At 47.9% G+C, this 14,806-nt stretch overlaps 1 protein-coding gene across 2 annotated transcripts in view; it reads left to right on the forward strand.

Moving 5' to 3' along the window:
• The window catches only part of RPTOR (regulatory associated protein of MTOR complex 1), a 325,821-nt gene that overhangs the window by 21,917 nt on the left and 289,098 nt on the right, over nucleotides 1-14,806 (forward strand). The window contains exon 1 of one of the 2 annotated variants that reach the window (XM_077755330.1): nucleotides 3,006-3,164. The exons of the other annotated variant lie outside the window; for it this stretch is intronic. Coding sequence (XP_077611456.1) covers nucleotides 3,099-3,164 — 66 coding nt within the window. The 5' untranslated portion in view covers nucleotides 3,006-3,098. Of the gene's footprint in view, nucleotides 1-3,005; nucleotides 3,165-14,806 lie in introns of those variants that run through there. 2 annotated transcript variants of the gene reach the window in all.

Consider the following 14,806-nt stretch of genomic DNA (forward strand, 5'->3'; position numbering starts at 1 on the left):
TGGTCTTAGAATCAGTTTCATTTTTCAAGGCTTGTTTTCTAGCTTTGTTAAAGCAGGTCTGGATCAGGGGGTGGCAAGCTGTGGCCCGTAGGCCTTCTCTGGCCGCTGTCTTGTTTCTGTAAATAGAGCCCTTGGGAACACAGCCACATCCTTGGCTGTCTGTTGTTTTCATGCTACAGTGGCAGAGTCGAGTAGTTGGGATAGAGGCTGTGTGGCTCGCAAGACGGAAATATTTGCTCCTGGCTCTTCATAGGAAAAATGCGATGGTTCTTAGTCTAGAGAAGGCTGTGCTCTGGGTCTGTTAGTCCTGTGCCGAAGGTGTGGCCTTTCTGCTGAATGTTCTGGGTGTTCAGTGAGGTCTCTTCATTCCGACAACCTGGAACACGGACTCCCAGCCTCACCCGGTAGTTGCTCCTTGCTTGGCCTCCTGCGGTCTCGCTGACTGTGTGCTCAGCCAGGTGCCCAGCCAAGAACGCGAGGGACCCTGTAGATTTCTGGAGCCTCCCCACTCTGTGTAGCTGTCCCCTCCCCTTGGTTCTCTGGCCCATCTGGCCAGCTGTCTCAGGCTCTGTGAACTCTCCTCTCTTGTCTCCTCGGCTCAGCGGTCCTGTCCTGCCCTGCTTGGAGCCCTGAACGCCCGCACGGAGCGCGGTGACCTCGGGGCTCACCTCATTTGCTATCTCACAGGACCACAGTCCTGGACTGCATGTTGTTTGACATCTGAAAAATGTTTAACAGGTTTTGTTCAGTTTTCTGGTTGTATGTGGTGGGAGGGCTCATCTGGTATAGTAATTCCATATTTCCCAGAGGTGGAAATCATCCTCAGGGTGACGTGGGGGAGCCACACGGGAGCCACACGGGAGCCACGGAAGACAGGAAGTTTGAAGAAATGGATGTTGCATAACTAGGTCACCTTTATTAGATTAGTTGGTAGTTGACGCTTTACCGTTAATAAACTGTTCTCTCCCCTGTAGCATTTCACTTTCCAGCTTAAATGTGGCATTAAAATGTTAAGATTACATTGGTGTATCAAATTAACAATACAGATCACAGTTTGTAAGAGTTCAGCTTGCAGATCCCCAGACAGGTAATTTTCGGGCTACGTTGCGAGTTCCTCCTTTCCCTGATAGAACCGTGCATTTCATTTGGCTTTAGAAAGCCAGGTAGGTCAGAAGGTGAAATGGAAGTAGTTGTCTAACATGTAAGAGGATTTAAGAATAAAATCCTTCCCTGTTTCGGTGTTAGAGATCTAAATTGGGCCCTTCATCATGCCGCCTTAGAGTGCGGATCTGACTCGCTACCTTAAGGGTTTACTTACTTGTAGAAATCCTCTTTCGGTGTTAATAATCATTACAGCCCTGGAAGGAATTGTCTAATTGCTCATTCCATTTAGCTGTTTTATTTAAGAAGGTTTTTTCTCATTTGATTTGATTTTCTTTCTTTTAAAAGAATTATGAGATAATAAAATGCATAAAATATCTATTTACAGTTTAATCATCATTTGTAAAAGCCAGCGCCTGTGTTCCTGCTACCCAGGTCGGGAAATAGACCACTGCCGCCCCTCGGGGTCCTTGAGTGTCCTGCCCTCATCACCTTTCCTTCTTCATTCCAAGACTCAGACACTGTTCTTTCTTGGGTGATCTATCTTCCTCCCTCCCTCCTTCCCCTCCCTCCCTCCCTCCCTCCCTTCCTTCCTTCCTTCCTCCCTTCCTTCCTTCCTTAATTTGAGAGAGAGAGAGGTTGCAACCAGGGAGAGAAGGGCAGAGAATGAGAGAGAGAGAGAATCTTTTTTTTTTTAATGTTTTATTTATTTCTAGGAGAGAGAGAGAGAGAGACAGCGTGAGCAGGGGAGGGTCAGAGAGAGAGGGAGTCACAGACTGAAACAGGCTCCAGGCTCTGAGCTGGCCGTCAGCACAGAGCCCGACGCGGGGCTCGACCCCACGAACCGCGAGATCATGACCTAAGCGAAAGTCGGACACTTAACCGACTAAGCCACCCAGGCGCCCCAAAGAGAGAGAGAATCTTAAGCAGGCTCCACGCTCAGTGCAGAGCCCAACACAGGGCTCAGTCCCACGACTCTGAGATCATGACCTGAGCCGGAATCAGAGTCAGATGCTCAGCTGACCGAGCCACCCAGGTGCCTGCCCCCCTTCCCGTGTAGGTCTTTGTACACGTGGTGCGTGGTGTGAGGCAGGGGCCCAGGTTCCTTTATTTCCCCACGTGGCTTTCTAGTTGTCCTTGTGAGTTTTGCTGGGAAGCTCATCCTTTCTCGTCAGCTGCAGGCTCTGTCGGGAGTCAGGCGGCCGTGTCAGTGTCGGCCTGTCTGGGGCTCTCTGTTCGTTCTCATTAGTCAGCCCTTAGTAATTACTGGGCTTTATGGAACACCGTGTGAGGGAGGACCCCGCACTTGGCTCCTTCGAGAATGTCTTGGCTCTTGTTCTTTTCCTCTTCATACAAGCTAAAGAATTAGTTTGCAAGTTCAAAGAGAGAAAATCTGTTGGATGTGGATGGAGATCGCATTGAGCCTGTATTGTAGTTTGGGGAGATTTGATGTGTTTACAAAGCCGAGCGCTCTGGTCGCTGAGCAGAGCTGCCTTCGTTATTTAGGTAGGTCTTTCATTCCCTAAATAGAGTTACATACTTCTCCCTGTGGGGCGTTGCCTGTCTTTTAGATACTTGATATTATTGTGATGCTTTCCCAAATAGCATCTTTTAAAAATTGAATTGTTCAGCTGTATTAAAAATTTCTTTTTGTTGGGGTATGAGCTCATACATTATTTTTGCGTATTTTATAAGCAGCCTTCGTAGTGTGGCCCATGCACACAGCTTCCTCTCCCCGCCCCCACACTGCGTGTTCACAGTTGCTGGGCATGACGTGGGTGTGTGTGTGTGTACATAGCGGCCAGGCCTTGGCTTCCTCCTGGCTTAGAACAGTTCCCGCTGCAGGGCCGTGGGACAGCTGTCCTCTCAGGTGCCGTCCCACAGCCACACGGCCAGCCCTGAGCACTGGCTTTCTCCACGTACCCAGGGGGCCGGTGCTTTGTGGGGCCAGCCCCACTCCGTACCTTCCCCGGTGGCTCTGGGGACAGTTGGGCTTCATGGAAACTCTTGAGCCACAGAAAATGACCCTTCAGCGTTGGAACTGTCTGTTCCAGGAACTCAAGGTAGGACCTGCCAGCGAAGCCACATAATCCTGAAGTTTCCTTTGTGAAAAGAGTTTTTAAACGTTAACGGTTTAGGTTTTTAGAATGGCATTTTGTTTTTTGAAGTCAGTTTTGAGAAGTTACATAGTTTAGAGGACGTTGCCCATTGCATCCGGGTCTCCTGCCGTTCATGGTGTCTCATCCTGTGATCTTTTAAAAGTCAGTAGATGGTGGTCATGTTCCCTTTGTATTCCCGCTGTTGAGTATTCATATGTCCACTGTTTCTCTCCATTTCTGCCAGAGGATTGTCCATTTTATTAGTCTTTCAAATAAGCATTTCGTGGCTTTGTTGATATGCTATCACATGCTTGTTAACATTTCAGTCATTTGTTTTTAAATCTTATCACTTCCTTGGATTTACTGTATTGCCTGTAAATCTTGAGGAGGAAATTCTTGAGATGGATACTTATTAATTCCCAGTCATTTGTCTTTTCCCATATAAGCATGTTATTACAAAGATTTATTTTTTCATTAAATTTTTTTTTAAGATTTAAAATTTTTTTTAATGTTTCTTTATTTTTTGAGAGACAGAGACAGAGCGAGCAGGGGAGGGTCAGAGAGAGAGGGAAACACAGAATCCGAAGACAAGCTCCAGGCTCTGAGCTAGCTGTCAGCACAGAGCCTGACGTGGGGCTGGAACCCATGAACAGTGAGATCATGACCTGAGCCGGAGTCGGACGCTCAACTGACTGAGCCACCCAGGTGCCCCTAAAAACAATTTTTTTTTACTCTTTTATTTATTTCTGAGAGAGAGAGACAGCGTGAGCAGGGGAGGGTCAGAGAGAGAGGGAGACACAGAATCTGAAACAGGCTCTGAGCCAGCTGTTAGCACAGAGCCCGACATGGGGCTTGAACCCACGCACCGTGAGATCATGACCTGAGCCGAAGTCGGACGCTCAACCGACTAAGCCACCCAGGTGCCCCTATAAAAATTTAAATGATAAATTATGTAAATATCTAAATTAAATGTTTATTAGCTGCATTCAGTAAATTTTGACATGTATTATTTTTATTATTGTTCAGTTCAGATTATTTTCTAAATTTCAATTTGGCTATATTGACTTATGAGTTATTTAAAAGTGTGGTTTATGGGGCGCCTGGGTGGCCTAGTCGGTTAAGCGTCCGACTTCGGCTCAGGTCATGATCTCATGGTTCGTGGGTTTGAGCCCCACATTGGGCTCTGTGCTGACTGCCGGCTCAGAGCCTGCAGTCTATTTCAGATTCTGTGTCTCCCTCTCTGTCTGACCCTACCCTGCTCATGCTGTCGCTCTCAGAAATAAATAAAAAGCAAAACAAAAAAAGTGTGCTTTGTGATTTTTAAGCATAGAGGAATTTTCCTAGGATTTGTGTTTGATTTCTTGCTTAATTGCTTTTCGATCAGAGAACATCTGTTTGATTTTATCGAGGAAGTAACAGGTGCACCACATGTGTAGGGGAGCCATTCCCACACTGACCAGTGTGAATGGCGCCCCCTGGTGTTGTGGATCAGGTGACTTGCACAACTGCATTGGTGCATGTGTGCATGTGTATTCTGAAGTTTAGTCCTTTGAAATTTGTTGAACTTTGCCTTAAAGACTTGTCTGTGGTCAGTACTTGTAAATGTTCCTTGTGGACATAAGGTTTACTACAGTCGAGGTTCCATGGTCTGTATGTGGGCAGTACTCAAGTATTGTATTTCCTGTGTTCCTCTTTACCGACCGTTTCGACTTCTTTCAATAACTGAGAGATCACACCGTGATTGTAGACGTGTCTGATTCTATGATCCTGCCTGTTTGAGGTTTGTCTATACCATGAGGCGATGTCATTATCGTCATACAGAGTTGAAACTGTGTCTTCCTTGTGCATTGGAGTCTGTGTTGTGATAGAGTCACTCTCTGTCCCCAGTGTCACTTTATGCTATAAGGTCTGTTGTGTCTCATTAATATAGTCACTGTTCTCTTGTTTGATATTTGCACTGATTATTTTCCTACCTCTTTATGTCAAGCTTTCTGCATCCTTATATTTTTCGTATTTCTTGTGAACAACTTGTAGATAGGGTAAGAACAAATATACTTTGACAACTTTTGTTTTTTAATTGGAGCATTTAGTCTATTTACCTTTATTTGGGCTGAAATTTGCCATCTTGTTTTTTTTTTTTTGTCTTGCCTGAACTTTCTTTTAAATATACCTTTTTATGGATTGAAAATATTTGTTTGTCTTTTCTATTCTTGAAGTAATTTATCTTTTTTTCTTTTGTAACCATTCCCTAACAATTACAGTAGTAATACTCAAAAAAACAGTATAATGTTGGGGCGCTTGGGTGGCTTAGTCGGTTAAGCGTCCGACTTTCGCTCAGGTCATGATCTCGCGGTTCGTGGGTTCGGGCCCCGCGTCGGGCTCTGTGCTGACTGCCAGCTCAGAGCCTGGAGCCTGTTTCAGTCTGTGACTCCCTCTCTCTCTGACCCTCCCCTGCTCATGCTGTCTCTCTCTCTCTCCTAGAAATAAATAAAGCATTAAAAAAAAAAATTAAAAAAAAAAACAGTATAATGTTAATCAAGGCCTTCTTATCCCCTTCATGGATAATTTCAGACTTTGGGACAATCCCTGTAGCATTTTTTGTTTCCTATGTGCCAGTACTGCTTTTTTTTTTTTTTTTTCTGCTTTCCTTCAACGCCACGAGTGATTGTTACTATTCTTGCATTGCAAGGTCAGTGTGCCTTCAGGTTCATGCACGTTTATGATTCTTTGTTCTTCATTCCTTTTGCATCTCAGACCTTTCATATGGGATCACTTTTATTTTGGCTGAAAGATTTTAGAATTTCCAGTCACAAGGGCCTGCTGAGCCCATCTTCCCTTTGTTAATCTGAACATTTCTTTATTTAATCCTAGTTCTTACTGGGACACTTTCCCTGGGACTCAGAAGTTGAGGGCTCCTGCAGCACGAGGGAGGCATCGTTCCAACGCCTCCGGCTTCCATCGTTGCCTGGGAGCAATCGGCTGCCGCTCGCGCTGCCCCTGCGTATCGTGAAACTGATTACGTGCTCTTCTCTCTTTTCCGTGTTTCTCTTCCACATTCCCTCCTATTTTGTTCTTTTGTGTTGCACTCTTGGCAGTTTCTTGTCCTTTAAAAAAATTTTTTTTAACATTTATTCAGTTTTTGAGAGATAGAATGAGGAGGGGCAGAGAGAGAGAGGGAGATGCAGAATCTGAAGCAAGTTCTAGGCTCTGAGCTGTCAGCACAGAGCCCAATGTGGGGATTAAAATCACGGATTGAGAGATCATGACCTGAGCCGAAGTCGGATACTTAACCGACCGAGCTTCCCAGGTGCCCCGTGGGCAGTTTCTTCTTCTTCTTTTTTTTTTTTATTAAGGGCATGCTGTCTCTCTTAAGCTACATCTCTGCTATTAGTCATCCACTGAATTGTGCCTCATTATGTATTCTGTTTAACAAGTCTTTCAGTTTACTGAGTTTGGTTTTTATAATTTTCATCTTTTAGAACTTTATTTTGTTTATTACTAGATCACTTTAAAACTTTACTCTTCTGTAGTTATTTTTAATTTGCCTTTTAGTTCATTTGAATGTGTAAGGATAGTGTTTTATTATTTGCCTGGTATTCCAGTGGTCTTCTGTTTGTTGTTTAGGTTAATCGTTGCCTCTGCTAATGTGTTTATTTGTGTGCTTTATTACGTTTCGTTATTTACTGCTTCTGCCTTGGGAAGTGATTTGTGGGGTACAGGATGGAGGTGCTTTTCTCCAGGATGGGTTCTTGTTTGTGTCTCTAGGCATTTGGCCCCTAGTCTGGGATCATTTTAAGCCATGTTCACGGATTGAGCTCCCCTGGGCCATCAAGCGCTGGGAGCCCAGCTTGCAAAAACACATGAAGGACATGGAAGATGACACATTGTCTGAGTCCCAGATGAGGCTGGGGTGAGGGGTAGGAGTTGGAGAGTGACTTGGATGGGCATGACAGTTCTTTCTGGAGTGATGGAAATGTTTTGAAATTAGATGGTGGTGATGGTGGCGGGACTCCTTAACTGCTCTACCCCTCAGCTGTACGCTTAAAGTGGGTGGATTTTATGACATCTAAAGTACAGCTCAGTAAAGCTGTGTGAGAACTGCATGAGGGCCATCCTCAGGGCCACCCTTTGTTCCTTTCTTCATCCTGTCACTGCCCAGTGCTCCAGGTTCTTGTGAGGGTGAGGAGGGATGGTGCCTGGTGTGCTTTCCTGCCCTGAAGGTACAGCCTGTGGGGGTTGCAGCTCACCTGGGGGTCTTGCCTCTTAGTCATCTTGCTCTGGGCGGCCTGGGCTCCTTGGCTTCCCTCCCCCTCACCTGCAAATCCCCTCTGGCCTGCGGCCGCCTCAGGTTCCCCTGCCCTTTAGACTTCGATCTTGTAGTTTCTTACTATCTCGACAGCTACTCTGTGCTTTTAAGGAGATCACTTACCAGAAGAAAGCAAAACACTTGACCCAGGCTGCCGCTGCCGCCTCCTCCTCCCCCCCTTCCCCTCCCCCNTCATGGGGCATGGGGGGGGGTCTTCCTCTGCTCATGTGTTTCCTGCACTGCTGTGAAATATCTCCAGTCATTTATTAACCAAACAAGTGATACAGAAGAGTTCCTCGGTCTCAGCGGGGCTTGATCCTGGGGTGATGGCTGGCACCAAGAGTCAGAGGCATCCCGCACAATTCTGCAAGTTATTTCCACTAGAATAACCATAGAAATTCAGTTAATTTTGGGAGATAGAGAGTGGGCGGGGGTGTGAAATAAGATGATCACCTGTGTTTGCCAGAATTTTTTAATGAGGGAAATTATTGTAGATAATTGGACAACATGGGGATTAGGGGCGTCAACCCCAACACAGTCAGGAATCCATGTACATGGGGCGCCTGGGGGCTCAGTCGGCTAAGTGTCTGACTTCGGCTCAGGTCATGATCTCACGGTTTGTGGGTTTGCGTCCTGCGTTGGGTTCTGTGCTGACAGCTCAGAGCCTGGAGCCTGTTTCAGATTCTGTCTCCTTCTCTGCCCCTCCCTCGCTTGTGCTTTCTCTCTGTCTCAAAAATAAATAAACCAAAAAAATTTCTTTTAATAAAAAAAGAAATCCATGTATAACTTTTGGCTCCCCTAAAACATAATTACTAATAGCTTACTGTTGACTAGAAGCCTTACTGATAAGCATCAATAGTTGATTAACACACATTTCTTATGTTGTATGTTTCATATACTGTATTATTCCAATAAAGTCAGCTAAAGAGGTTATTAAGAGGATCTTAAGGAAGAGAAATACACTTACAGTCGCCTACTATATTGAGAGAAGTCTGCATATAAGAGGACCCACCAAGTTCAGTGGTCAACTGCAGTAATTATTATGTATAACATAATCCCCAAATTCCCATTCTTCTTGTTTCTTAGAATTTTTGCTTAGATATGTTAAGTGTAGGTTTCTATGAATCGCTCATTATTCATTGTTTTTATTTTTGGTAAGGGCAGGAAAGGAAAGGACACAGTTCAGTAAAGACACAGATGTATGAAAAGAGAGAGAAGGATTTCAAACTTAGGCATTAACCATAAAGCATATTAAATAGTACTTTGGCTAAATTAAAAGTATAAACAAGCTAAATTTACTGAGTTAGTGAATTAGAATGAGATCGATAAAATATTTGAGTTCAAAATTTATAGTGCATCAATTTGAGCATAAATAGTCTCGGTTTTCCAAAATGGCATTTTGTGTGTGTGGGTTTGTGTAGTCTTGTTTATTTCAGGCTTTCCAGTTATTTCCACAGATTTATAACCGTGTGTGATAGAAGGTCATAGGGTTAGTGGCTGTTCACACACACACACACACACACACACCCTTCGAAATGGCAAGGCACATACAGGTTTGATCTCCGAAGTGAGGGTGCCTATNGAATCTCTCTGAGCCCTGCAACATAAATTACCTTCACGATGTAGTTTGCTATTTTGTTATCTTTACCTTAAAAAAAAATTTAACAGATGAAAGCAATATCGTAGATTTGAAAAATCAGTAATAATCATGAAGAACACTAACAACTACTTGAATGAATTCTGGAGTTTCCTATCAATTTTCACGGTCCACGCATATATGATTACATTGTTGCCTTATTGATATTCATACTGTTTTATGTTTTATTTTTCCACCTTATTGTATTTACCTTATCATATGTTGGTTTTTTTCATATTGCCAAGTGTCCTTTTTACTAACTGTTAGTTGTTCTGTGTTACTATATGGTTTATTCACTTGTTCTTGGGTATTTGGGTTTTGTCTTGGGTAGGTCCCTTACCCCACCTAATGAATCATTTCATTAGTGCAGACCTTGGGAGTCACATCCCCGGAGGCGTGAGAGTGGGGTGGAGGGTCCGCAGGCCCCACGCCTCCGCTGCCCCTGCCTGGTCGGCCTGGACCGGGCGCTCGGGCCCCCATGCTGTTCTCATTGGTACGCTTTTTCTGTCGCTTTGTTTTCAGGGGCAGTGACTCCTTACTTGGCTAGAATCCATGGATTCATGACAAGGCGCCCCCTCCCTGTCTGGGTTTGCAGTGAGAAACAGTACTGATCCTTCCATTTTGGGGTAAACAATGTTTTCTCCGCGGAGCAACAGCTCGCCCGTGCTGCTGTGAGTCCCGCTTCCCGAGGGGTCCCCTGCCAGTCCTTTCCTGCTCGCCCTGTGGACCCGATGGCGTGGGAGCCCCGTGATGTCAGCCCCAACCTGCCACGCTTCTGGCTCGCTCGCTTGCCGGCGTATAGCCGCGTCCATGGTTTTACCAGAGAGAAGGAGGTCTGGCCAGTCTTAGCGGGAACATGTACTAAGTGTTCGCGGGTGTGGGCATTCTTGTCCCTCCTAAGTGAGGGGGCCACATGGTGCGAAGTCCCGGTGGTCTGGGCTGAGGACCAGCTTCACATCTTGCATCTGTGATGTCACTGCTGCCGGAGCCTCAGGTTTTCATGTGTGACACGGACAGACAGCAGCCGCACAATGTTGCCGTGAAGCTTTTAGGGCAAAGTGTGTTTTAGGGGTGTGTGTGCAAAGCCCATTTGCTCGTTCGCTGCTAGTCCTGAAGTGAAGACCGCATACTGGAAGAATGTGTTCAGTGTCACTTCAGTAGCGCATGGGTGTGTCTGTGTGTGCCATCGTCCATGTGGGCGAGGCTGGGGGCCTGGGAGAGTGCGCCCGGTGCCTGTGGGCCAGGCCCTTTGCTCGGCCCTCACCGTCCTTGTACACACCCCTACATTGTTTCAGTTTTTTACTGATCGGGTTGGAGATACTTTCCTAATTGAAGCACAGTATACAATTTTACGTATATATAACCCATACCAGAAACTCTACGTTTAATTGCTAAATTGAATAAATGTATTTTTCTTTAATATGCATTCTGTCTACATATCATTATCTTGCTGTAACCGGTACCCGGGAAGGTAAATTGAAAGGTGAAAATAACTTTTCCCAGTTAAAGCACTGTGTTTTACTTTTAGTGACATAAGAAAATGCCCACAAATGACTAAGTGAGAAAAAGTTGCATCTAAAACTGCCTGTATTGGGGCGCCTGGGGGGCTCAGTTGGTTTTCGGCTCAGGTCATGATTTCACGGTTCGTGAGTTTGAGCCCCGCGTCGGGCTCTGTGCTGACAGCTCAGAGCCTGGAACCTGCTTCAGATTCTGTGTCTCCCTCTTTCTCTCTCTCTGCCTGCCTCCCACTCCCAGTCTCTCAAAAATAAACAAACATTGAAAAAACCCTGCCTGTATTATGTGGTATAGAGAAAATAAGATTTTTCTTTTGTCACCAGCATGGTTGTGGAGTAATTTTGGAGTTACTTGTGACCTAGTAATCAGAACTGAGTACTGTGCTCCTGGTACTGGTTGGCTGGTGGAGGAGTGCGTGGAGCGGGTGTGGAGGTGGCTGCCCCCCCCCCATCCTGGATGCTGACTCTCTCCCGAAGCAGCCCCCAGGCCCTAGACAGCCATCTGCCTGGGAGGTCCTGTCCTGCTGTCGATTTGTGGTGTGTTCTCCATGGAGAGTTCCTTGAGCATTGTTTCCAGAGTGCCCACCCCTGCCCGGAAGGGACCCTGCCTGCTAAGACAGAACCCATTCAGTCCTCAGTGTTATCTCATTAGATTTGGTTGCTTTGTCTCATCTGGGTTTTTTTTTAAAGGTTATCAGACTCTTTTTTTTTTTCAATTTTTCTTTCAGACTCTTTTTTTTAAGTTTATTATTTAGAGAGAGACGGCATGAGCCAGGGAGGGGCAGAGAGAGAGGGAATCCCAAGCAGGCTCCACACCGCCAGCGCGGGGCCAGACGTGGGGCTCGAGGCCCTGGAACTAGACCGCAAGATCATGACCTGAGCGGAAACGGGGACGGACGCTCCAGCGCCGAGCCACCCAGGCGCCTGTCTGATCTGGTTTTGGTTCCTGATTCCTTTCGCCAGCTCACAGTCCATTCCAGCTGCGCCGTCCAAGTATTGGGTGGGTGACATTCTGAACCTTTCCATCCGGTGACAGATAAGAACAAAGTGCAGGAGGGGCCGGGGAGCCCGGGAATTACACCCTTGGGAGCCCCCTCCTGCCAGTCCCGGCCCTCTGGGTTCCCGGAGACCATGGTGCAGCACCCTGGCTCAGGGTTCACGTCTTGTCCACGAGCCTCGTTTGAGAAAACTGTCGACAGATACGGCGTGGCTGTTGGGAGCTCTCTTCCTAGGTCAGGACAGCGGCGTTTCCGCGCACGTAGCTGTGTGCCGGGCGCGGCTGGTGCCGCCTGCGTGCTGGGTCCTCTTCCCTCCCAGGACCCGGCGAGCTGGAGGCCCAGCTTGCAGATGAGGCACAGAGGCCCGGAGCCGTCAGGGGGCTTGTTACGGGACATACAGCCGATAGCGGCACAGCCTGTGTGCGCTCCGCAGCCCGTGTTTCAGTCACACCTGTGTCCCCCGCAGCCGTGTTTCAGTCATACCTGTGTCCCCCGCAGCCCGTGTTTCAGTCACACCTGTCTCCCCGCAGCTGTGTTTCAGTCACACCTGTCCCCCCCCGCAGCCGTGTTTCAGTCACACCTGTGTCCCCCGCAGCCCGTGTTTCAGTCACACCTGTGTCCCCCGCAGCCCGTGTTTCAGTCACACCTGTCTGTGGCGTCATTCTCACCAGGGCCCTGGAGGAAGCGCCCCCAGGAGGGCGGGTGGATCGCTAAGATGCAGTGCTCGTCATTCATCTGCAGGAGGACGTGCCTGAAATGAGGAGACCATCCGTTTGAACACCTTTCTTGCCTCTGGAAGCGGATGTAGGTGGTTAGTTATTGAAGGCAAATTGGGACTTAACACCGTGAGGTGCTGCCAACAACGAACGAATCAAAGCTTGAATGTCATCTTTGGCTGTGTTAATAGAGTGTGATGTCCAGAATGAGGGAGGGGATAGTTTTAACTGTTTATCAGCTGTGTGTGTGTGTGTGTGTGTGTGTGTGTGTGTGTGTTTTGGAAGCATTATCTTGAAAAGGGGCACTCATAAGCTGGAATTTATGTGGGGTGCTGGGCCAGGGTTGTGGGGGGTCAGGGTGGCTTTAGCAGGGGAGGCCGGGGGCTGTGCTCTGTGGCCTGGAGCAGAGTGGGGCAGGGTGATGCTGCCATAGCTGTCAGTCTCGTGTGATGTGGATGCTGCTCTCACCTGAGTGTGCAGAACAGGGAGTTGAGGGTGGAAGATGTGAAGTCATTTGCACAAGGTCCCCTGAACTCAGGCCTGTCTCCCAGGTGGCGGGGTGGACTGAGGAAAGGGGACACCCTCCGGTCCCAGTTTTGATCCAGGTGACAGGACAGACGTGGGTACTCGGCACGGTTCCTGCAGCGCTATGCGAGTGCAGCGTCTCTTCTGTCTGAGAGGAGGGGGTCGGGACCTGGGAGAGAAGACGGCACATCCCTGCTACTGCGGCTGGGGTGTTGGTGGGGAGCGGGGTTCCCAGGAGCTGAAAGGGCAGACGGGGAGCCTGGAGGTATCTGTGACCGGAAGCAGCCCCCTGGGGCTGGGGAGCCTAGGGGAGGGGTTGGAGTTACTAAAATCTAGAGGATTCGCAGAGGAGCCCAGGAGCCGGGGCACAGGCCACTGAGGTGGAGACAGGGGGGCGGTGGGTGGGGGTCGCCCTGCTGGGCAGCGATGAGGGACCAGCAGAAAGGAGTCGGGCTTGCCCCTGTCAACTTGTCACCTCCCTCTAGTGTCCCCATCGGCAGAACCCTGAGGAAGCCCCCTGGGGAAGGAGAGGCGCGGCCCGGCGCCCCCAGCTCCCAGCGGCTTCGTTTGCACTGTGAACCCCGAGCTGTCCTCTGTCCCCTGTCTACAGTCGTGCCGCAGGCTGCTGTTTCTCCCCCGTAGATTCCAGCTTCATTGTCGTGAGCTTGTTAGCCTCGCCCACAGGAGGGGCTTCCAGAATTTTGTGGGCCCCCTCACGGCACCAGCCCAGCACGCCATCGGTCTGAGCAGAGCCCGGGAAGCACGTGGTCACCATGGCCGGGGTGGTGCGGGAGGAAGAGGCAGCCTTTTCTCNACCCCACGTGAGCCTGCGGCCTTGCCCCTGGCCTGCTCGCAGCTGGGTCCGCACTCGTGCTGCACCTGCGGTAAAGCCTGTTTCTAGACTCTGGAGCACCTCAGGACCCTTGTGTCTGAAGTTCTCAGGTTGCTAACGCTGTTTCTGTGCGTGGTTGTTCATTCCCAGATTCGGTCTTCCCCCCCGGAGGAGCGCCCACAGCTCTGCATCTGTAATTGGCTATTTTGGAAGGATACTTTATATATTTTAGAGGGATAACCAGGATTTTAAAGGAGTTGACTTGTAAATGTTGAGAGAAGATTGATCACTCGGTGTGAACATAGCGTCTTTACCGGCAGGCCGAGCTGCCGGATTCTGTTTCCTTCTCCAGGAGAATTGCTCTGGAATCACGTGGCATATTTTTCTCCTCCTTTTAACACAAGAATTGAGATCATGGGGGCACCTGGGTGGCTCAGTCGATGAAGCGACCAACTCTTAGTTTGGGGTCATGTCATGATCTCATGGTTCGTGAGTTTGAACCCCACATCGGGCTCTGCGCTGATGGCATGGAGCCTGCTTGGGATTCTCTCTTTTCCTCTCTCTGCCCCTCCCCTGCTTGCATTCGCTCTCTTTCACTCTCTCAAAATAAATAAATAAACATTAAAAAAAAAAGAATTGAGGTCATATTCTGGAGACTGCATTCTGTTTCTTTCACTTCAACTGGTGTGTGCTTACGATTTCCACGTTCTTAGAAAACTTGACCTTGCAGTTGTACTGTTCATAAGCACTGTTTTGCTGTGAGATGTTTAGGCTGTTTGTGGCCTCCAACACTGAGTAATGCTATGATAAGGATCTCTGTGTATAAATCTTTGTCCAGATTTCTGGTTGTTCTAGGTCAGCTTTCTAGAAGTCATGTGTATGTGCAAGATACAGACCTGTTAAATGATAGTGATGTATTTTGCAAAATTGCTGTTCAGGAGTGTGTTTTAAAAGAGTGTTGGTAGAAAATTTAAGGTGCAGTCAGGCCAGCAGGTCAGGAGATGGCTGTCATTGAAAAGATAGTTTTATTACTCACAGTTCCCAAGAGAAGGGGGCAAGTGCTGCCAGAGCCACGCAGG

Source organism: Crocuta crocuta, unplaced genomic scaffold, assembly GCF_008692635.1.
Source record: "Crocuta crocuta isolate KB4526 unplaced genomic scaffold, BGI_CrCroc_1.0 scaffold50, whole genome shotgun sequence".
NCBI classification, from domain to species: domain Eukaryota; kingdom Metazoa; phylum Chordata; class Mammalia; order Carnivora; family Hyaenidae; genus Crocuta; species Crocuta crocuta.